Below are 24777 nucleotides of genomic sequence, written 5' to 3' on the forward strand. Positions count from 1 at the left end.
TTTTAAAGCCTTGTAGTTTTCCTGAGGAATTAATGCACACTGACCTCAGACAAGATTTTACATAATGTCTTCCAGTATGTGGTTAAATGGGTACTAAATGTTAATTATTACACATTAGAATATAATAGTTAAATTGAATGATTAGTGATTACTGAACAAAAATATTAAGTCTTGGAGGCTCAACTATTTTTTGGAAAATCAGAACATTTTGGTTAAGTGAAGAATTTTTTTGGAGAGAGGACATTTTTAGTAAGTGAGAAACGTTTCTGGAAAAAGGACATTTTTGGAAAACGAGTAACCTTTTTGGAAAGTTAGAAAACCATTTTGGTAAGGTGAAATGTTTTAGAAAATGAGGAACATTTTGAAAATTAAAGACATTTTAGAAAGTAGAAGAAGTGTTGAAAAGTTTAGAAAATGTACTTAAAAGGCGGTTAACTAACTATTGTTTAACTCCTAAAAAATATTTTGTGATAAGTGATATATTTAGTTATCCCAGTTGCACAGGTCCATAAATACGTAATTGTTTTTGGGTAGTTTTTGTGTGAAGTGGAGCTGTTGGTGAACAGGTTTATGTCATCAGAGGAAGTTACATCACAATTTCTTTTAAACAGCAATGAAGGGCAAATAAAAGCCTCTGACGTGGCTGTGTGTGTCTGTGTGTTGGGTGGACGGGGCATTGACGTCGATGCCTACAAAAAGGGGCATTCCTGATGCCCTTCCCCCTCATGGGTCTCCCATGGTAACATCAATCCCCCCCCCCCACACACACACACACATGCACACACACACACACACACACACAATGCAGATGGTCTTATTCCACAGAGTGCTGACTCGCCACACACACACACACACACACTCGCGTGCACTCTTGACTGTCGTGTCCTGATAGTAAATGAAGATCTGAATAAAAGGTTTGTCGTAACATTTCTGCAGCTCTGCTTTAATACAACTGGAATTAAGAAACAGAAAGTGTGGACAGAGACGGACAGTACAGACTTAAGAGATGGGCACTGACACAAAAGATAGATTTAGAGAAGTTACTGACACAGAAAAAGAGAAATGCAGACAGAGACAGATGGAGACTGTCCCCTTTTTCAGAGCAGTAATTGCATTGTGTTCGGTTGAAGGACTTGGTGGGTCAAACGGTGACGTACTGTAGACACCGAACACACACACACATGCACACATGCACACATTCCAGTCAGTTATCCAGAGTGAGGTAACAGCACATTCAGCAGCAAGAACAAATAAAACCCCTTTCAGACATGCACCTGGTTACATAATTGAACATGTTGGTATCGTGTCTGAATACACCCATTTTATTATTTATTTTGATTTATTTAGTTTATTGAAATTCCTCTCTGTTTCATTATTTGCATAGACAATAGACATTTAGCAAAACACTTTACATACAGCATGTGAGCAAATAGGAATTCAATTCAAATGCAATTTAAAATAAGCCTTATTGGCAACAAAGTTCAGAAACTTATATTGCCAAAGCAGTACAGAAAATTATTAACTTTGATGATTAGCAATAAATATACAATAATATGCAAATATCAACAATCGTATCAAATACAATATAATAATGAGAGTCCAGACTTAATGTGTTGCTACTCTATGTGCTACTCTATGCTCGTGCGCTGTCAGACCTTATAAAACAGACAAAGAAATACCTGCTAAACTTATGACATCCAAATCAGCCTCAGCTGTACTTTATGTTTAGTGCTGATTAGTAGATGTTAATATTAATGTAAATGCTAACACGTCAAACTGAGATGGTGAACATAGTAACTATTACCCGCTAAATGTCAGCATGTTACCATGGTCATTGTGTGCATGTTAGCATACTGATGTCAGCTTTAAGTTCGAAGCTGTGTTTAGGTTTACTTAAGCCTGTGTGGTGATTTAGCAACATTGCCAAAGTACTGTATGTCTGAGTCTCTATGGCATATTTTAAAATGTTCTGTCTCTGTCTCTTAGTGCCTCGACCACCGACCTGTCCGGCGGGTTTGACTCTAGCGGCAGCTACCTGAGGAAAAGTCCGGACCAGTACAGTTCAAGGGGCAGCATGGAGAGCCTGGACCCTCCTCAGTCCTCCCACCTTAACTCCGGAGCTCAGAACCACCACCCATTGGGCCACCACACCCACAGCGGATCCCACCCAGCCTACTCCTCCTGCCACCAGCTGTCCTCTGCCAGGTTCATTCACACCCTTCAGCCGTTACAGTCTGAAAGTACAGAGGTTCAGGTTTTGTCTGACCTAGTTTAGCTCAAAGACTGGAAGCCGGTGAAAACTGCTAGTCTAGCTTACCGTATTTTCCGCACTATAGAGCGCACTGGATTATAAGGCGCACTGTCAATGAATGGTCTATTTTCGATCTTTTTTCATATATAAAGCGCACCGGACTATAAGGCGCATTAAGCGAAACAAAACAGTCAGATAAGTCAGTCAGTCAAACTTTATTAAACGTGTTCACAATAACTCTCAACATTGTTCAAACGTTAATGAGCGTATTCACAATAACTCCCAACCTTGTTCAGTTGTAACACGTAAAAAAAACAGTCTGATACCGCGAAATGGTCTTCTTTACTTGGCGCAGGTCATCTTCTTGCTTCCTCCACTTCCGTACCATTGATTCATTAATGTTGAATTCTCTCGCAGCTGCTCTATTCCCATGTTCTACTGCGTGACTGATAGCCTTGAGTTTGAAGTCCGCGTCGTAAGCGTGTCTCTTGACAGGTGCCATTTTGGGGTCCTTATACACACACACTGTAATATTATGGTGAAGCACAGTATGTATTACTCCGCGACGCGGACTACGGTAGCCGTAATGCTGCAAGCGGTGTGGCTTTGTAGTTTACCAAAGTCGTACTAAAACATTTTGACAGAGCGCCGTGTACCACACAAAATCGCTTCGTGATCAGTAACCACAACCAGAATTAATCCATATATAAAGCGCTCCGGATTATAAGGCGCACTGTCGCTTTTTGAGAAAATTAAAGGCTTTTAAGTGCGCCTTATAGTCCGGAAAATACGGTAATCAAAAGAGAAACATCTCCAAAGCTGTCTCCTACAAAATTACAAAAGAAAACAAAAGAAAAAAACCCAGCAAAGCTGCTTTTAATGTTTAGGCAACAAAACTACTTTCCTTATATAAGTACGTTTGTTAGATTATTTTAGTTATAGGCGTAAACTAAAATAAGTCTAAATTGACTTTTTGGTTTCACACGAAAAACCTTTGTTTGTGTCACCCACAGTTTTGGTCTCTTTATCTAATTTATCTATTCATGACAACTAAACTGGGGGTGAACCTGCCTCAACTCCACTGACGATGGCAATTTTTAGATTAGCTGGCAGTTAGGCGGTGGTATCACTGCCAAGATGTCGACGGTCAGAGCCGCCCACTTTTAGCTTCAGAATGCCTCTTCAGAAACCTATGGGTGATACCACTGAGACTCTGTCCATATATTATGCAGTCTATGGGTGCAGTCACTGCACGCATCATTTCAAAAGTCCTGCCCTTATTGTAGGGTGCAAGTTGTTAGCTCGTCCTAAATCTCCTGTTAACCATTTTCATCAATTTACCCCTGAGAAACTAGAGGAGTGAGAACGGAAGGAGCATGATTATTTTGCACGATGAACCGGTCACTATGCATTGTCCTTTTGAAACTGCTGTAGTTTAGTACAGCTTGACGAGCCATTTGATAGGATGTGTCTTTCACAGCTGTAAATATCTTAATGTCTCATGTTCCAGGTCCTCCAACAGCATCGACCACCTCCACAGCAAACGAGACTCTGCCTACTCCTCCTTCTCTACCAGCTCCAGTATCCCAGAGTGCCTCGCCTCCACCCCTTTCTTCAGCCCAGAGCGCTCTTATTCGCTTGAGACCGTCCCTCAGAGAGAAGAAGGAAGTGGAGAGAAGCAGCAAGCTGACATATGTGACATCCGGACGGTTTGCGATGCCCAGAAGGGCCTATCCCATGATCAAGAGCTCAGCTCCACCTCCGCCGCATTGCTGCGCAACAGCGATTCTAATAGCGATGGAGGGGTGAGGCCGAGGCAAAGCCAAGACCTACAAGGTGAACTTTTTGCTCAGTAATAGTTTTCAGATAATGTAATTTTGATGTGATGACATCATTGCTTCTCTTTTTACTATTGGTTCCAGGTTCAGTAAGTGGGATCTGTTACCGTGGCAGTAGCAGTGGCAGCAGCAGCAGCAGTAGTGGTAGCAGTAGTGGTGGTGTACCCGCATCAAACAGACACAGTGTGGGTCCAATATGGTGCCCGGCAGCCAGTCGCAGCTCCTATGAGAGCCTGAAGGGGGCGCCGGCTCCACCGAGACGCAGTGACAGCTACGCAGCCATCAGGAACCACGAGAGACCAAACTCCTGGTCCAGTCTGGAGCACGCCCGGTCTCTACGGTGAGTAGGGTCTGTCAAATCAGGGTGAACATTAATTCTATTCCAAAAATAAACCCTGATAACAATGATAATGTACAGTTATGTGGTTTATACTATCAAGAGCACAAAGTCCACCCTACGTTCAGCCTAGCTTGTGTTCCAAAATGTGTTTTACCTTTTGTTTAAACTTTGAGACAAGCAGATATGAAACTGGGGTACTGGTATCTTTGTAAAAATGACGAGACGGTATAATTTTAGCATGTAGCAAGTACAGTAGCAGATACAGGTATGTAAAAGAATAATGAAAAACAAAAATAACCTCTGTTGTAAAATACATGGTGGAGCAGAGGATGGACTACACTACAATGTGATACATTACCCTATACATATGGTATAGTATGCAGTGATATAATACAATACAACACAATATGTGCCGCTACAATACAATGCTTTATGTTATGCTAAGGTGGAGTAACAATGCAACATGATATGACATGATATAACACGTCATGCTATGATACGATACATCACGCAACAATACAATATGTTACGGAGCAGTATGCTCCGCTATAAAACGAGACAATAGATACAATATGCTACAAAATGCTTAAATTAAATATGAATCAATTGAATATGATATTATTGTTATTACAACACAATGCACTATGCTACGCAATGCTATGTTACCATCTACTATGTTCCAGTACAACACAATGTTGCCCAGTAAGGTACAATATAATATGAAACGGTACAGTATAGTATGATACCATGTGAATCAAAAACATATGGAACAAAACAATGGAGTTTGTATAAATTGTTGTTGTGAAAAGCTTGTGTAAAATGAAATGTAACTTTAAATGAAATACCTAATATATATTTTACTCAGGTCTCTGCACAAAGGTTCCTGGCATCACTCCAGTGGCCCTGTGGCCTCAGGTACAGGTATATTTCAGTTCTATCTCCATGGTTTTACGTATTTTAGGGATCCAGGTTCACCATTTAATTTCACCAAAATATCAGTTAGAACAAGCTCTGCTAACATCGTGCTCTGCATTACTCTTACTAACACTGACATCATTATTGTGGTTTCAGCTAAAGGCTCGTACGGTGCTGAGGGTCAGCTCCACACAGTGATAGAGAAGAGTCCAGAGAGCAGCCCCACCACAAAGCCTCGACAGGGTGGTTGCTTTCCCCAGCCCCCTTCCTTTGCTGGACCTTCCTCTGGACCTGCAGGCCCCATCCCTCAGTCTGGCCAGCTCATTATGCCAATGGGCATGTACACCGTCCCCCAGCTTGAGCCCCACTACCCACAGATGTCCAGCACCAGCCACGGGCCGGGCTCCTTGGGAGTTTTCCCCACCCTGGCCAAGGAAAGCAGCCGACAGCAGCAGCAGCTGCAGGACGTTGAAGGGAGAGAGGAAGGAGCAACAGAGAAGCAGAGGGATGGAAGGATGTCAACTACAGAAAATGGATACCAAAACAACATTTCTTCACTATACCCCTATTCCACTTCTTCACAATCTGCCTCTTCACAGCTCAGAACTCAAGCACACAAGGCAGACAGGTGATTCTATACTGGTATTTCAAGAAACAGCTGTGCTTTAAGTGTCATTACTTCCTACCAGTGGCTGTACAACATTTTGTAGCTGTAGTTGGTTGGAGTATGTTCCTAAGAGTCATATGTTTGACAACATATTGCTAAATGCACAACTTCATGCTATTTGTCGAGGTGTTGTTGGGCTCCAGATGCTAAGTTGGTTGTCCTGCACTATGACACAGCTGATATCACGTATGTGATTCTGGCACTACTTTCATTTTGTGCTATGGAGCTGAAAAATAGTCCATATTGCCAAATAATGCTAACTCAGTCTTCTACTTTAATCAGGCCTCAACAGGAAGAGTCTAACTCTGAACTCTACAGACCCAACATGAAAACAGCTGGAGAGGGATCAAAGGACCAGACAGGAGACCACAGGCCCCCAAATCACCAGGGATCTCAAGGTCAGAGATTCCAAGGGTCCAATATTCATACAAGCCAGAGACCTCACAGCCAAGTGTTCCAGGAACAGAAGCAGGATTTCCATATTCCCAACATCCAATCTACTGCTAGATCCAGCCCCCCATCCTCACAAGAACGGAGGGACCCCTGCATACCTGTCATGTCCAGGGGAGACCGGAGCAGGTACAGTATGGAGGAATTACTGTTGATATCTGAAATCATTTGTTTTGCTATTAGACAATAGCCAGTCAAATTTTGAAACAACTAGAGAGGATGTTGGTTTGACATTAACATCATGCTACTGGGCCCAGCAACCAGAGACAGCCACAACAACACAAACTCATATGCAATTTTTCCAGATAACAACTTTCCATCTATAAAAGCAGCTTCCTAACAGTTAATAGTTGGTTGGTTCATTCAATGTTTGGATGTATTGTATGTTCCAGTGGAAGTCAATTGATGACAGTGATGATATACCTCCTTTACTTACTTTTTGTCCTCAATTTTGTCCTCCCTTACTCCAGATCAATGGACCAGACCAGCACTCATTCAGAGCCAGTGACATCCTCCAGGCTCACACAGGGACAAGTGCTCCATTCCCACTTACCTGTTCACCCTCAGCTTCAGGCCCTACACCCCTCCATCTCCCAGCCTTCTCCCTGTCACCTCAGTAACTCAGCAGCTCTGCAGTATCAACACTGGGATCACATAGAGCAGGACAAAGACAGAGAACACCCACTGACCCATCTAGAGATTGCCCTTGCTGAGGTCCAGCGATGCTCCAGCCCCAACAGTGTCGTCTCTGCAGGTAGCCATGGTAACAGTAGCTTTGGCGATGTCAGCCATGGACCTGTCCGCAGCCTCTCTGTCCTGGAGAAGGTCATTCGTTTTGAGCAGCAGGAACGCACCGGAAAGCAGCGCAGTCACAGCACCACCAACGCACAAGACAAAGCCACCCATCTTAGGGTAACTTAAACCAAACTGTGTTTGGTCACCATGTTTTCGTTTGATGATGCAACTGAGAAAGTTTTCAAAGCACACACTGAACTATCCGTTTTGTATGGATTTGTATGGATATTTGACTAACAAGACAAGATTTGCGTCACCACAAACTTAACTCCTAAATTTAAAAATCTTGATCCTTGTTGTCTGTAACACTGCTTCATTGCTTCATGTTTTCTAATTTTGAATCAGATAACTGAGAAAGGCCGGAGCTCCCCCTGTGGAGCAGATGACCTCAGAAATATGCTGCAGAGAAGCACCAGCGGGAACAAAGCCCACAGGACTATGAGCTACAGAGGAGGCAGCAGTGAACACATGAAATACAGGTAGAAGGGTTGCGAGTAATTGATAAAACTATTAATATATCACAATTCCAGCCAATATGGCCACATTTTACTTGTATCAACTGTTATTTCAAAAACATGTCATCAATTTTTGTTCCATGTATTGCAACATTTGAATTTGTGTCTTTCTGTAAAATTGAGTCAAATGTACTTTACTCCCTGTCAAAAGGCAGTTAAATGTATAAGTGGTGTTCAAGCTGTGGCTCAAGAGGTAGAGCAGGCCATACATCAATCGGTATATCGGTGATTCAATCCGCAGCTCCTACAGTCTGCATTTCAACGTGTCCCTTTGGCAAGATACTGAACTCCAAATTGCTTGTATGGCAGCCCTGCCATCAGTGTATGAATGACTGTGTGAATAAGTAAATGTTGGCATGTAGTGTAAAAGCTCATTGAGTGGTCGAAAGACTAGAAAGGACTAGAAAGGCGCTATATAAATGGAATTACCTTACCATTCAGGACCCTAGCAGATCCCAGTTCAGCCCTCCAGAGGAGCCGCAGCACCTTCCAGCTGGATGAATCCAGGGAGGTTAACAGCAGTAAAGACTTCCCCCGGACACAGGACATCCAAGAGATACTGGGCTCCATGTTGGACACGTCCTTCAACAGGTCAGAGTCTTCCAACAGATCAAAGTCCTTCTGCAGGTCAGCATTCTCTAACCTCTAACAGGTCAGAGTCCTCTAGCAGGTCAGAATCCCCCAACAGGTCATAGACCTTCAGCAAGTCATAGTCCTCCAACAGGTCAGATACCTTCAGCAGGTCAGCATCCTCTAACCTCTAACAGGTCAGAGTCCTCTAGCAGGTCAGAATCCCCCAACAGGTCATAGACCTTCAGCAAGTCATAGTCCTCCAACAGGTCAGATACCTTCAGCAGGTCAGCATCCTCTAACCTCTAACAGGTCAGAGTCCTCTAGCAGGTCAGAGTCCTTCAACAGGTCAGAGTCCTCCAGGTCAGAGACCTTCAGTAAGTCATAGTCCTTCAACAGGTCAGAGACCTTAAGCAGGTCAGAGTCCTCCAACAGGTCAAAGTCCTCCAGATTATAGTCTTCCAACAGCTCAGAGTCCTCCAACAGTTCAGAGTCCTGCAAGAGATCAAAGTCCTCCAGGTCAAAGTCCTCCTAACAGGTCAGAGTCCTTCAAGTAATAGTCGTCCAACAGGTCAGAGTTCACCAGGTTATAGTCCTCCAACTGGTGAGAATCTTCCAACAAGTCAGTGTCATGAGTCACCCTGACAATGGAAACTTGTCTCTAATCAGATCTTACAGGGACTCCTTGAAAGACGCCCAGTCTAAGGTCCTGCGGTCTACCTCTTTCAAACGAAGAGACCTCAGCTCCTCAATCAGCTCTCCGCCTCTCGCAGCTACTCCTCCCATTTCCTCCTCCAGCAGCCATCAGACTCGACATGTCCCTGCCAAGCACCACTTGCTGGAGAAGAAAGGTCCAAAAACCATGCCCAAACCCCAGGGCATCGTCATTGTACCACAATTTCCACCACCGGGCACTTCCCTTCACACCCCAAAGGAGCGGCATGTGGTCAGCCCTGACACTCGAGGCCCAAGCCCCCCAGCCCTCCCCAATGTCCCGCCAGTTGGACCTCCTGCTCTGATGCGGATCTGTGGCCGCAAGCGTCTGACTGTGGACCACAAGAAGCGATCATACTCAGAGCCAGAGAACATGAACGAGGTTGGGGTGTCAGATGCAGAAACTGCTGCCCTCTTCAGGCGTGGAGGAGGTAAATAATCTTTAGAAAATGCAAATATAATAACAGCTGTTGCTCTACACCCCTCATGGTGTTGACAAAACTCTCCAAATACCTGCCACAAGATCTTCAAATAATCAAGTCAATATTGCAAATGTCACAATGAAGCAGTGATCAAAATTACTTGGGTCATACAGCACGTCTTCAATACACAAACAACTAAAGAAAATAATCTAATTAGTTTGGAAATGTTAAAGGTTATCAAAGGCAAAAACAAAACATATAAAGACTACAGACATGGTTTGCAAAATGTAATTATTATAAAACCAAATTATTTTGTATAAAATGGCAGGCCAACCTAAAACCCAGCTCATTTATAACATGGGATACATTTGTAATGCTTAGACCATGGATGTATAAAGAGAACTAGATACGGCGTTGTAAGGTGGGTCCCTGTTTATTCCTATGAAAGTTGCTCAGTGCAGCATGAAGCCAAAATGGCTCGACTGCAGAACTTAAAATTACTTGGATCTTCCGCATATATGGGGTCATTGAGAAATCTCACTAGCGTTTCCTTTTACTCCGCCTACAAGCCGGAGACGGGCTCATTCATATTCGTAATTGATATAAAAAAGGGCTATTCAATTGTTCGTTAATTTAGCGGAAATTGTAATTCCACGGTTTGGCCATTACGAAAATGGGCTTCAAAGCCCGCCGCTGTTTCTGGGGGCTTGGTTTAGACAGGCATAGAGATAAATCTGTTGTATTCTTAGCCACTTGGCTAGGTTAAAAAACATGCCATATCTTTTGTGTTCTTTCTTGTTATAGTATTAATGGCACAAAATGTAAAAAAGGCAACTAAAAGAACATGTTCAGGAGTTAGCTTCTTAGCCTGAAAACCCCACCTAGCTACAGCTAGTTTGCTGGCAATTGAGCAGAATCTGCCTTGAAATGAAATATGAAATCACAAGCACAAGAGAAGCAAACTTTGCTGGTTAAAAAGTAATAATTGGATGACAGTAAAACATTTCAGTTGTTTCCAGAAATTACATTGAAAGGCTCAATAGCTACGTTGACATCACCAGCAGTGATTGGATTGAACCTGAATGCTTTTGTTTAAAAAACAACAACTATTGTTTTGATTTTGTTATTGCTAACACTAAGTCCAGACCTCAGGAGATCCGAGGCCTTTTGAAATATAAATTGTTGCTTTTACATCACACAAACGCGTTGTGGAATGTTGACAGTTCTGGTTACCACTGAAGAAATGATATATTAGCTTGATTGGAATCTCAGTTTTGTTACCGTTGGGTATCTATTATGGCACATCAGAAACATCTAGAGCTTTAAATCTGATCTCCCTGTCATTCAGATACCAGCGTGGCAGACCGGAGGAAGATGTTTGAACGTGTCGGGGGCGGGACTCAAAATACTACATCAAGGCCCGACTTGCGGCAGCTTCAGCATGACGCTCTGGCTGATTACGTGGAGAGGAAGAGAAGCGTGAAAAGAGACAAGGGAGGACAGAGGAGTGGACTGAGGCCCTGTAGTGCTTATTTACAGCCTGAAAACAGCAACTATACTGGTGGGTTGAGGGAGGAAGGGAAGACAATTATGAGTTAGGGGTGATACCTTTGATGGGTGGATGAAGGATGAAGGATAAATGGCAGGCAAAGCAAATATTTAATTGATAGACAGAGTGAAATGGATTAATCACTTCCTTCTTTTCTTCTTCTTTCTTCCTTTCTTGTTTTTCCCTTCCTCTCTTTCCCTCCATTTCTCCAGTCTCTTCCTGTCACTCAGACACCCTCAGCCTCTCCCCTGCCTCCAGCCTGCTCTCCCTCCAGGACTATGGTGCAGATCGAAGCTCCTCCACCCTTCCTCCTGAAGCCGACCTGTGGAGCCTTCAGTCCAACTTCTTCTACCCAGGCAGGGTGACTATTCCAAGGGCTCCATCGCACTCACCATCTGGGTAACCAAAACCAGCTGCTTCTAACACTGCTTTTTAGCCATGCTCACAGCATTAGGGATGGCAATGTCAGGTTTACATTTTAATATAAAGTTACATTTTTTAAATTGTTATTATAATGTAATAACTCTTTCCTGATTTCCACTCCCAGTGCTCCTTCTGGCTCCATCCCTGAGCCCCAGGCCCAGGTCCTGCAGGATATCTACCCTGAAACAGCGCTCAGGAGAAAGAGTCTGTCCTCCAGCAAAGACTTGCAGCAGCTGGCCACAGAGACTCAACTCCACCTGGGACTGTCCAAGCAGCTCAACGGGGCTCTGCAGAGGGCAGGGTCAGCTTGGGGTTCCGGGAAGTCAGCTTCTGCAGAGGATCTCCTAGAGAGATCTGAGGAGAGACAAATGACTCCTCAACACTACCGCTCCCGCTCCTCCCCCACAGCAGAGAGACTTAACCAGGTAACACTGCACTCCTACCACAAGCTCACATTTCATTTGAAATAGTTACAGCCCAAAACTACTGGATTTACTGTGGATTTTCTGAAACATTTAGTTTCTTTTGTTTGTGTATTTTGTGTGTTAGTTTTCAGTAACTTTGTTGCAGGTTGCAAGTTAGCAAGAAAAATCTTTGCAGTACTTTAAGAAAATCAAGAAATGACATAATCAGAATACGAAATTGTTATTAATGAGTATTTGGTGATAACTCCTACATTAGCTGGTTGTTTATGCAGAGAATTAGCCAGGTTATATAAGCATTATAAGTTAGAAATGATAGCAACAATAACGCCAGCATTTATTGAAATAAAATATTGTTTATAAATCTTTGGCTGTCCATGATAACTGGATAAAAAACATTATGTAATAACCTCCCAAAAAATACGACAAGTCTGGCAATGCAGCAGGGGTGTCAATGCAGAGAGCTGTGGCAAAAAAAGACAAGGTTGCGGTAAGGAGCTGTGGTGGCCAATCACATTTCCTGTTGGATAAAAAAAAATTAAAAATACTATCAACAACTAGAATGGCATACAGAGAGCGCAGACCTCTGCCAATGCCAGTGGTGCAATGCATGTGCTCCTCGGACAGTCCCATTTACATGAGCTTTAAATCGTAATGTGGAAACAACTTTGACGCTAGAAAGTGTAGTATGTGTTGAATTTGAATGCTGAGAGTGTTGAAACTACATGTTAATAGCTTCTTGAAATGTTTTTTTTCCGACATGAGGGGAGTTCAAGTAAATTACCAGTCATTTTTCAGATTTTTCCAACATCACATGAATGCAGCATAAATTCCCTATCTGGCCATGTAAACGAAAGTGAAACATCATTTTTGCAGTGGTGGGCCGTCAGGGCCAGCAAGGCCTTCTCTGCTGGCCTAAACATCATCAGAATATAAATTTAATTTTGATATATTTTTTCCACAAATATGTATTAAATTATTCCCCATAGTCTATTCTCTTCATTTCATAGCTTTCCTCTTGGTTGCGCTGCTTCCAGCCTCAGATCGAGATTTGGAGGTCTGGCCTTTATGTTAGAGCTTTTATCCAATCATATTACGCACTATTGAGAGGCAGAGCTATGCAGAGCTAGCAAACTGAACTTGAACGAGCTAATTTAGATTTCTACAAGCTAGCGAGACTATCACAGGGTTTGTCCACCACTTTCAAATCACTAACTACGAGCGGTACCCCCGGCTCACAGCCTCCGAGAGGCACTGCACATTGTACTGCTGGGAATGCCTGCTATTTACAACTGATCGATTTGGTGTTTGGAGCCACATAGGGTTTGGAAACTTGAGTTGTCTAACCAAGGCAGCAACGAGACACCAAAGCACGGCTGGGCACTTACAAGCAACGGTGCTTTTGAAAACCTTTGGGACACCCGAGTGGATCTACAGCTCAACGAACAAGTGCGCAGGGAAACAGAACTACACAACGAAAGGGTGAACAAAAATAGGGAAATGCGGATTTATTGATTATAAATGCTTCGTAAATATTAATATAACTCTGTTGTACTTGGTTCAAAAACGACTTCATGAAAGAAAGGAAAAGGAAAGGAGAGACCCTGCCCGGAGGAAGCCCGGGGCCCCCGTCTGGAGCCAGGCCCAGAGGGAGGGCCCGACAGCGAGCGCCTGGTGGCCGGGTTTGCCACGGAGCCCGGTCGGGCACAGCCCGAAGAAGCTACGTGGTGCCTCCCATCCATCCATCCTGTGGGCCCACCACTCATGGGAAAAACCGCTGGGGTCGGGTGCGCTGTCACATGGGTGGCAGTGATGGTCAGGGACCTCGACGGACCAGACCCGGGCGTGGAACGTCACCTCTCTGTGGGGGAAGGAGCCGGAACTAGTGCGGGAGGTGGATCGCTACCAGTTGGATCTGGTGGGTCTTACCTCCACGCACAGTCTTGGCTCTGGAACCGTACTCCTGGATAGGGGTTGGACTCTATTCTTCTCCGGAGTTGCCCAAGGTGTGAGGCGTCGGGCCGGGGTGGGGATACTCACTAGCCCCCGGCTGAGCGCCGCTACGTTGGAGTTTATCCCGGTGGACGAGAGGGTCGCCTCCCTACGCCTTCGGGTTATGGGGGGGAAAACTCTGACTGTTGTTTGTGCCTATGCCCCAAACCGCAGTTCTGAGTATTCGGCCTTCTTGGAGACCCTGAATGGAGCCCTGCAGGGGGCTCCAGTAGGGGACTCCGTAGTCTTGCTGGGAGACTTCAACGCACACGTGGGAAACGATGGAGACACCTGGAGAGGCGTGATTGGGAGGAAGGGCCTCCCTGATCTAAACCCGAACGGTCGTTTGTTGTTGGACTTCTGTGCTAGCCATGGAATGGCCATAACAAACACCATGTTCGAACATAAGGATGCTCATAAGTGCACGTGGTACCAGAGCACCCTAGGCCAAAGGTCAATGATCGATTTCGTAATCGTATCATGTGACCTGAGGCCGCATGTTTTGGACACTCGGGTGAAGAGAGGGGTAGAGCTGTCGACTGATCACCATCTGGTGGTGAGTTGGATCAAGGGGTGGGGGAAGACTCTGGACAGACCTGGTAAACCCAAACGGGTAGTGCGGGTGAACTGGGAACGTCTGGAGGAAGCCCCTGTCCTGGGGATCTTTAACTCACACCTCCGGCGGAGCTTTTCAGCCATCCCTGTGGAGGTTGGGGGCATTGAACCTGAGTGGGCGATGTTCAAAACCTCTATTGCTGAAGCTGCGGTGATGAGCTGTGGTCTCAAGGTCTTAGGTGCCTCAAGGGGCGGTAACCCTCGAACACCGTGGTGGACCCCGGTGGTCAGGGAAGCCGTCCAACTGAAGAAGGAGTCCTTCCGGGTTATGTTATCCGGGAGGACTCCGGAAACAGTTGCAGGGTATCGAAGGACTAGAAGGGCGGCAGCTTCTGCCGTGTCAGAGGCAAAGCAGCGGGTGTGGGAGAAGTTCGGAGAAGCTATGGAGAAGGACTTTCGGTCGGCACCAAGGTGCTTCTGGAAAACCATCCGGCACCTCAGGAGGGGGAAGCGAGGAACCATCCAAGCTGTGTACAGCAAGGGTGGGACCCTGCTGACTTCAACTGAGAAGGTTATCGGCCGGTGGAAGGAGCACTTTGAGGAACTCCTGAATCCGACTAACACGCCCTCTATGGTTGAGGCAGAGCTGGAAGCTGATGGGGGATCATCGTCAATTTCCCTGATGGAAGTCACTGAGGTAGTCAAACAACTCCACAGTGGCAAAGCCGCAGGGGTTGATGAGATCCGTCCAGAAATGCTGAAGGCTTTGGGTGTTGAGGGGCTGTCTTGGTTGACACGCCTCGTCAACATTGCGTGGAAGTCTGGGACAGTGCCTAGGGGTTGGCAGACCGGGGTGGTGGTTCCCCTATTTAAAAGGGGGGACCAGAGAGTGTGTGCCAACTACAGGGGTATCACACTTCTCAGCCTCCCTGGTAAAGTCTACTCCAAGGTACTGGAAAGAAGGGTTCGGCCGGTAGTCGAACCTCTGATTGAAGAGGAACAATGCGGATTCCGTCCTGGTCGTAGAACAACGGACCAACTCATCACTCTCGCAAGGATCCTGGAGGGGGCCTGGGAGTACGCCCATCCGGTCTACATGTGTTTTGTGGATCTGGAGAAGGCGTATGACCGGGTCCCCCGGGTGATACTGTGGGAGGTGCTGCGGGAGTATGGGGTGAGGGGGTCACTTTTGAGGGCCATCCAATCCCTGTACGCCCAAAGCGAGAGTTGTGTCCGGATACTCGGCAGTAAGTCGGACTCGTTTCCCGTGAATGTTGGCCTCCGCCAGGGCTGCGCTTTATCACCAATCCTGTTCGTGATTTTCATGGATAGGATATCGAGGCGTAGTCGTGGAGGAGAGGGGTTGCAGTTCGGTGACCTGAGGATCTCATCGCTGCTCTTTGCAGATGATGTGGTCCTTATGGCATCATCGGTCTGTGACCTTCAACAGTCACTGGATCGGTTCGCAGCCGAGTGTGAAGCGGTTGGGATGAGGATCAGCACCTCCAAATCTGAGGCCATGGCTCTCAGCAGGAAACCGGTGGATTGCCTACTCCGGGTAGGGAATGAGCCATTACCCCAAGTGAAGGAGTTCAGGTACCTCGGGGTCTTGTTCGCGAGTGAGGGGACAATGGAGCGAGAGATTGGCCGGAGAATCGGAGCAGCGGGGACGGTATTACAGTCACTTTACCGCACTGTTGTGACGAAAAGAGAGCTGAGCCAGAAGGCAAAGCTCTCAATCTACCGGTCGATCTTCGTTCCTACCCTCACCTATGGTCATGAAGGCTGGGTCATGACCGAAAGAACGAGATCACGGGTACAAGCGGCCGAAATGGGTTTTCTCAGACGGGTGGCTGGCGTCTCCCTTAGAGATAGGGTGAGAAGCTCAGCCATCCGTGAGAGACTCGGAGTAGAGCCGCTGCTCCTTTAAGTTGAAAGGAGCCAGTTGAGGTGGTTCGGGCATCTAGTAAGGATGCCACCTGGGCGCCTCCCTAGGGAGGTGTTCCAGGCACGTCCAGCTGGGAGGAGACCCCGGGGAAGACCCAGGACTCGGTGGAGAGATTATATCTCCTCACTGGCCTGGGAACGCCTCAGGATCCCCCAGTCGGAGCTGGAGGATGTGGCCCGGAGAAGGGAAGATTGGGGTTCCTTACTGGAGCTGCTGCCCCCGCGACCCGATTCCGGATAAGCGGTAGACAATGGATGGATGGATGGATGTTGTACTTGACTATGTTAAGGTGATGCAACGCCCGGTTCTACTGCGTTTCTGTCTAAATGTATAGTTTCTAGAGCCATGTCGTCATAATGATGGTATTAAGAGGTGGAATAATTCAGGTAGGACTGTGTAGGACATCACTGAAGGCCTAGGTGGGAAATACACGGCCCGCCACTGAATTTTTGTATCCGCCTTGTGATTCAGATCTCCTCCAAAATCTAATGGCCCATGCTACACCGTTCAACAAAGTTTCATGAAACTTCCAGCCAGTATTTCTTCCTTATTCCTGCTGACAGACAGATAGACAGACAGATTGACCAAGCCAAAACATAGACTTCTTGGCTGAGGTAACAAGTAACAAGAAACATACTGTACATATGGCAGAAACAAAGACACTATAAACAAATTATAGCAAACATCAAGCTCTCAAAATGCAAAGAGTAAATACATTTAAAATAGTCAAGGTAATAGAATGAACAATAATGCCACAATAAAAGGTAGACTATAATATTTATTTTTTTGCCACCCATTTTGTTCCAAAATGAAATATATCATCAACTTGAATGGATGGCCAAGAAAATGTATACAGACATGCATGGCTCTCTTTGCATCACCATTTATTTGACGACATTTTGCAATCAAGGGACATTTGGCCCTAAGTCACACAGGAAATACCCAGTTTCCTGTGAGGTGCCAGAAAGCCGGAGACGGTGGCTGGGCGCTGTCCGATGTGGATGATAGCAAAGATAACACACACATAGCTATAGCATACACACATCTACAGTTTTTAAAGGAATGCAGTAAAAAGGATGAATTTGTCTTTTATCTTCTTCAGTGATCAGAGCAGGCGGTGTCACATAAACATCATTACACTTCAGTCAGACAAACAGACACTCTGTCCTCTTACTTTAAACAATAGATTTCCCTGCTGGGTCCCACAGTCCTGCCTTTACAGCGTTGATGTTTTTAAGTTAAGCAGCTGACAAAGAATTTGAAACGTCCTTGAAGAAATCACATGTTAAACCACTGTGGAATATATTTCCCCAAACCTGCTGAAAATTGCAAGAAAAATATAATAAAAAATAAAAACTCAAGAAGCTGTTATATTTTAGTGCTCGTGCACAGATTTGTTAAAGCTTGTGAGCTAAAGCCATTTACAGCTCAAACTCAGTTCAGTGGAGAATCAGTCCTGTGTTGTGTTTTCATTGTGCGATAAGGTCGGTGTTCAGACATGTGATCGCTGATACCACAGGCTGGATTTATATTTCAAAATGGGAACAAGAACTTTGTTGAGAGCAGCAGGCAGATATAGTATATATAGTAAAAAATTATAGAAAAATAATAATAATAATAAAGATAATAATATAATGTAATTGGTGCTAATTACTGTACAATTCTACAAATATAGACAATACAGTTTCAGGTAATAAATTAATATTGGGGCACATCCAATATGACTGCAACATTCCTTATTCGATTCCATCCAGGGAGCTTTGTGGCATGTCGTCCCCCTCCCCTCTCCCTGCATTCCCTGTCTGTTTCTCTACTGTTACTATCAAATAAACAACAAAAAACAAAACAACTTGTGTTTTCCTGTCAGTAAGATTTAAAGGTGGAGTCTGCAATTCTGGAGAAAGCTTGTTGATATTTGAACTCAACACCCAAACAAACCCCCCTCTTCAGATTTACGGTCCCTCTTGCTCCCACTGCCTTTCTCTTTATACATCCATTTACTCTCCCCTGTCCTCGAGCATGAATGCCCCCTGTTGCTGATTGGCTGGAATAGTGTTATGTGGCTCGGTCCCAGCCACATTGTTTCATTCCCATTTACAGAGCCAGGGCTGTGTATGAACACCAGATTTTGTTCAGCACACACAGAGAACGAACAGCAGTTATTGAAGTATTCAAATTTACATGATGACAAGTAAAATAATGTCCATCACATTGAGTCATTGTGGTTGTGCAGTAAAATGCTTCTGAAGGCATACTGTAAATTCTCTACGCTGAGACGTAGGTCAGACTCAACTTGTTGGACTGTGTCAAAGTATAATAAGATAAGATCAAACTGGTTCCTGGCTGGAGGATTTGCAATGATATGAATTATTAATCATATCAAATATGATAGGTGACTTAAAGAGAGGATAAACAGAAGTAGTGGAATTCTCTTCCTAAAAGACGAAACTGTGTCTGTGTTTTAGGACTTTCCTCCAGGTGACGTCAGGATGTTTGGGGTCTTCATTTCTGAACTTGGGCGTCACTCTCTGGCTGAGGACAGGTATGTCACATCTCCATGGGGATCATGTGATCATGTGATCATGTGAACAAATGGTGGTTCAAATCCCACACCAGGTTTTTGCTCTTTGGTTCTCACAGTCATTCATCTGTCCCGCCCTATCATCTCATTCATCATGTTTCTCCGTTCAGTTCAGTAAACTTCATTAGCATGTATACAACAAGTGGGCAGTGAGAATCATTTGTTTCTGGTGATCCATTTCCTAAGACTGATCTAAATTATTTTCTCTCCTGTGTTTCTGACTTAAAAAGGGAAAGAAAGAATTATGGGAAGGATAGTTGAAGGGAGGTGAAGGATGGAAAACGATGGAAGGGGAAGAGGTTAATAGGACATGAGGAAAGGAAATGAAGGGAGGATATGAGGGAATAGAGAGTCAGGGGGAGTGAGTGAGGAGGAATTTCTGAAAGCTTCAGGGAGGAAGGACGGAGTATCCTTTGGTCTGAAAGGAGGAGAACGGGAGGAGAGGAGAGGAGAGGAGGAGGAGGGAGGCAAGAAAGAAGTCAAAGGAGTCAAGGGTTCAGATAACAGGAAAGAAAGAAGGAGAAAATGAAATAAGAGGAGTGAGATGAGAAAGAGAGGAGCAAGGGAGAGGAGTGAAGAAGAGGAGTTAAAGAAAGGAAGAACTGAGGAATTTCAGAAAGCAGAGAAATATGTCTCCCTGGCACAGAGATGGAAAAATATACAAAATGCCAACTCCAGTCACTTCAAACTCTTAAATATGTTTGCTCTCGAAATGTGAAGGTCAAAGGTCACTTCAGGAATTATGTGTGTGTGTATTTACACAGATCTGTCTGGTGTCTGAATATATCCAGGAACTCGAACGCACCACTACTGTTTACTGAGCACTATTGAGACCTTTAACAAGATCTGTAGTTAGTTCCAGTTTCCTCACAGGGATCATTCGGTAAATGTACCCGTTGTGGGACTAATAAAGGATTTCTGATTCCCGTTAATGACAAATCTAATACACAACAATTTGGAAGGCCCTTAACACAGAGTTTAAGTTAAAGTTAGTTAAAAACTACAATTTAAATGTATTTTATATTACTGCTATTCATTTCCGAAATCATCCATCTCTTTTTTTCCTTCCATCCAAGTAGTGTAATGTCCTGTTAGCGCCCCTGAGAAGCTGTAGTGCTCATTACAGCCACAATATGAAAGTGTTGGACAGAAGAAACAACATACTGATAGTTCAGCTATTGTTAGAGCCTGAGTTTGTCCTGATGGAGGCGAGAGAAAGGTCATTCAAATCTAAATAGGTCATCCTCTGGGGAACTGGAATGTGATCGGGACATTTCACAGAAATCAGCATCATTGCATCCTCCTTCATAAATCACAAAGATAAAAGTTAACAATATCATTAACATTTATTTGTTTTCCTACAATATTTTTCTCTGATATGTTGTTGTTTTCAATTGTATTTTGTCTTAACTTTGTATACAATAACACCACTAAGTGAGCATATTACAATAGTTAAATGAAGTTAAATGTACTTCTCTGACACAGCCACAATGTGAACTTTATTACTATGGACATATTCCTCCCTTTGTTTAAATGTGTCTAAATGTATCTGTCTGTCTTTCAGACCTGAAGAAGTCCAACTATCAGACGGGTTTATCTCTCTTCAACACTCCCAAAACAGTCTGAACTCCGTCCAGCCTGCGGGACCTTCGCAAGGTGATCAAAACATTTTCACTACACTGCATAGTTATTAAACTTGTGGCCTCCTCTCAACTCCTTGAAAGAAAGCATGTGCAGGCTAGTTCACTTCTAGTATGGTTTAAAAAGTGAACACTGTCTTCAAGAAATGTTCAAATATGTGGACATCACTACTGCAGTTTAGCTGGTTGTCAAGGGAGCCTGTCAGATTCAGCCCTAATATCTGATTCCTGACGATAAAGCTAAGCTCTGATTACGCTATTGATGTTAAAACACATTTATTTTTCCACATGTGTATTGTGGTGAATTGATTACTGCTGATGTCCCTTGTGCTGATTATATCAATTATATTCCAAACTGTAAATTTACACTTTCTAGGATGGATTTTATGACATGTCTATGAGTTATTAGTCATGTCCAGAGTGTCAGTACCTTTTTATGCCTTTGCATTAGCGACAGCTGTGGCCGGAAGCAATATGTTTTTTATGGTTGTCTGCTCGTCTCATTCTCATGAACGCGATATCTCAGGAACGCCTGGAGGGAATTTCTTCAAATTTGATAGAAACCTCCACTTGGACTAAAGGATGACATAATTGGTGGTCAAAAGCCAAGGTCACTGTGACCTAATAAAACATCTTTTTGCCGATAAGTCAAGAATTCATATGCTAATTTCACTTCTAATTTCTATTTTTCTCTCCTCCCAGCAGCATGTGTTCACTGATATAATTCCCTCCATCATTGTTTGAAGGGTTGACAAATATTAATGTTTAGTATTATTTAACAGTTCCCATGTAATAAAACTGACAAATGTCTGAAAACACAAAGGTTTTGCCACACTATGTCATTATCTGGGATTCGTTTCAGGTCACTTGGCCTAGTTTGTATTTTTTGGAACCATGGAATCATTCTTTAGTTTTTTGATTCTTCAATCACAGGCAAATGATAAATATATCTCAGAACACTGACGCCTCTCTGACCCTTCTTTATGTTCTAATAGACCCAGGCTCCTCCCACACTCCTGTCACTAGGGAGCGACAGAAGAACAGTGAGCGGCAGCGAGCCCACAGCACCTCAACTTTGGCAGCCTCCGTTGGCCTGCCCTCTCCCCTCTCTCCACTGCACAGTGCTGAGTGGCATGCTAGCGAGAGGCTGAGCCAAGCCAACTTGGATGCCATCACCTTCCCAGGCATCCCGCAACCCAGCACAGGTGATGGTGATGGCAGTAACACTACTGGCTTCAATGAAACCCTGGTGATGGACAGACAGACAAGACACAGTTTGAGTGACGCCAGCATATTAGAAGACACTGCAAAGGACATGTATAGAGGAAGAGCTTTCAGTTTAGAGATGAGAGCAGGTTATTCTGCAGAAAACAGTAAACAAGTTTTGCCCCATTTCCAGTTTACATCCCCACCAAACACGACGGACAGTGGAAACATCATGTCATCTCCTCCCCCATCCTCCCATTCGTCCATTCCCCAACACCTGTTCTCACTGCGGATCTCAGAGTCCAGCCTCTTCAGCTCTATCGACCAGCAGCAACTACTAGAATCCTCCACAGGCCAATCGCAGAAGAACTTTGATGAGGTCTTCCTCCAAAATCCTGCCTCTCCGTCACCTCCTCTGCCAATCAAAGAGACTAGCATCTTGGAGGACTTTCCTCCTCCTCCTCCCCTGGAGTTAGAGCAGGAAGCTGGACACCAGACTGTGGAAAGGTTTGTTGTAGAATATTTTTAAACCTGAATTGAAATATTATGATTATGGACCTTTTTTTAATTTTCTCTTTTTCCATTTCTCCGTTCTCTTCCCTGTATTCAGTCCTACCATGGAGTTCCTAAACAACTCCATCATTACTACCAGGAAGTTATCCCTGCACTCCCCTTCAATGTCACCTTCCTCCTCCGTATTTCCTTTGCCTTGGCCCATCCTTCTTCCAACCCAGAAGCCACAGCCCTCCACCATCACCTCCATCACCACATCCACTACAACCAAGGACAGCCTAAGTCTAGAGTACCAGCCCCTGCCCAAGAGGGAAAAGACATCCGATGAGCTACGAGTGGAGGCGCTGGCCCTTCAGCTGGTGGGTACCAGGAGCTGTAACTGCTAACTCATCAGTGTACCTAGTTCTCACTCATACTTATTTCTCACACTATCTTTGTCTTTGTACATAGTTTAGACTCTGCCTTTGTTGTCGTACCTAATTCTGACTCTGTTGTCATCATACTTGGTTCTAACTACCTTAACCGTATTCCAATTCCTGACTCTACCTTTGTCATAGTACCAAGTTCTGACTCTACCTTTGACTTATTCCAAGTTCTGACTATGCCTTTCTCGTTCTACTTAGTTCTGACTCGACCTTTGTCTAGTACCTGGTTCTGACTCTGCCTCTGACAAAAATCCACCTTTGTTGTAGTACATAATTTGATTCTTCCTTGTTCATGGAATCCAGGTGTTGCAGGACCGGTCTCTGTTGCCCATCCTGGAAACGTGGGGGGGTAAATCCACTGTAGAGCTTATGGAGGAGACTTTTCCAAACAGCAGATTGGTTGATAAATCACCATGGCAACGCAGGGGCAGTAGCAGATTGGATGACAGGTAATTATGTCATGTGTTTTGCCTTTGAACATTCTTAAACATCAGTGATATTTTAAATACACTAAGACACTAAGTTCTATTATCATAAAAAATCTTTTTTTGTGTGAGTATTTTCAATTATGTCCCTGAAAGCATAAACATTAAAGAGGGAGTTCAAACAGCCTTTTTAATTAAATACGCTTTGCCCTTTTAATAGTTAATAGTTTAATAGTGCTGGTTTGTATATGATGTAGATGTACAGAGTAATCTTCAAACTTCACTCAAAAAGTTTGAATGCACTGAACATCACAGACTGATGATGGAGTTGGAGGAGGATCACATTGAATTTCCTTTAAAGTGCTTTGTGGAACACAAGAATGTTAAGTGTGTTTATTTAGCCATAAAACTAAAATTGCAGAAAGTGACTTCATGTAACTGAAGGATAAGATGAATATTGGAGGGAAAGGACTTCCTGTAAACCAACATTTATCATTCTTGTTATGTTTGCTGACAGTATCCTTCTCCTGTCTGCTGCTGACACAGAGATGAAACATCACAAACCTCTGCTGTCTCTGCTTAATGTAGCCTTCAAAGTCAGTGATATCTTGAAAGTGTTTTGGTTTGTTGGTTCAGGGAATAGATGTTTCCTCATTCAAACAAAGCAAAGGTAAACAACCATCAATTTAGAGGTATCATTTCTCTGAGGTAGTGAAAAAGGTATTGATTTTGCCTTGACCTATGATCTTGGTGAGCTTACAGTGTTTGTAATGTTGCTTCCATATGCAAGTTGAATGTAGCTTTTTTTCAAGTTTTAAAGTTGGAACAAATGGTCTCTTTTGTTAATGTTGACGTTTCTGAAAATGAGTCTGCTAAATGTATTTCCTGAAACTTTCAATAAATCAAATATTGAGACGATGCAGCAGAATATATTTAGATTTGCGGCTTTGTTGCCAGGTCATGATAGCAGGCACATTAGGTTCAACCTTGGATGTAGCTGGATAGCTAGCTAGCTGTGTAAGAAGAAGACGTCTCCATTCTTAATCCTGCCTACAAAGTTCTCATTTGATTACTACAACCAGGGAAATAGGCGTCAATGAACAGACCACCAGATCTATTTGAATTGCTGTAGACTAGAGTGATGATGTAACATCAAGTTAAAAATATGATTTCCTGTTGACTGTTGAAGCCAGGACAGGAGAGACCAGATAAACCTGATCAACAGCAGAGTGTGGAGAGAGCGTCCACACAGTGACTGTTTCATTTACTTTACTATTACTGGTCTCAGCTGTAAAACCCACTAGTTAAAGGTTGCCAATGTCTGGATGATTGAAAGGCTGAAGTCTCGCTTTAGGACGGATGTGACTTTTTTTAGTGTCTTTCCTTCACCCCATAGCAGATGAATGTTTGTTTTTCCTCTGGTTTCCACACGGATCGGTTCAACATATCAGTGTGACAGACAGAACGATGGCTTCCTGCAGTCCAAACAGCTGAACGACGCTGACACCTTGTGGCCAGAGTTGGATTTAAATACAGCACGATGTGAACTTTTATTGTGAATGTTTTATAATAGAGGCCCCTCCCCATCTGACTATGATTATATTCATATGTGTTATATTGA

The 24777-nt window shown here is 44.0% G+C and overlaps 1 protein-coding gene across 3 annotated transcripts in view; it reads left to right on the top strand.

The window, feature by feature from the left end:
* shroom3 (shroom family member 3) overlaps positions 1–24777 on the top strand; it is a 54190-nt gene that overhangs the window by 21939 nt on the left and 7474 nt on the right. For 2 of the 3 annotated variants that reach the window (XR_003833205.1, XR_003833204.1), the window contains exons 3-20: positions 1987–2205; positions 3762–4087; positions 4174–4429; positions 5295–5350; positions 5501–5972; positions 6294–6590; positions 6932–7373; positions 7602–7735; positions 8213–8362; positions 9011–9486; positions 10826–11038; positions 11239–11425; positions 11574–11874; positions 18832–18908; positions 20512–20603; positions 21583–22300; positions 22404–22665; positions 23035–23180. Coding sequence is in view for 1 of the 3 variants with exons in the window: in XM_029444966.1 (XP_029300826.1) it covers positions 1987–2205; positions 3762–4087; positions 4174–4429; positions 5295–5344; positions 5501–5972; positions 6294–6590; positions 6932–7373; positions 7602–7735; positions 8213–8362; positions 9011–9486; positions 10826–11038; positions 11239–11425; positions 11574–11874; positions 18832–18908; positions 20512–20603; positions 21583–22300; positions 22404–22665; positions 23035–23180 (4818 nt within the window). In the remaining 2 variants the exon portion in view is untranslated. The remainder of the gene's footprint in view (positions 1–1986; positions 2206–3761; positions 4088–4173; positions 4430–5294; positions 5351–5500; positions 5973–6293; positions 6591–6931; positions 7374–7601; positions 7736–8212; positions 8363–9010; positions 9487–10825; positions 11039–11238; positions 11426–11573; positions 11875–18831; positions 18909–20511; positions 20604–21582; positions 22301–22403; positions 22666–23034; positions 23181–24777) is intronic. The other variant, XM_029444966.1, reaches the window with a different exon arrangement.

This window comes from Cottoperca gobio, chromosome 12, assembly GCF_900634415.1.
Source record: "Cottoperca gobio chromosome 12, fCotGob3.1, whole genome shotgun sequence".
In the NCBI taxonomy this organism is placed as follows: Eukaryota; Metazoa; Chordata; class Actinopteri; order Perciformes; family Bovichtidae; genus Cottoperca; species Cottoperca gobio.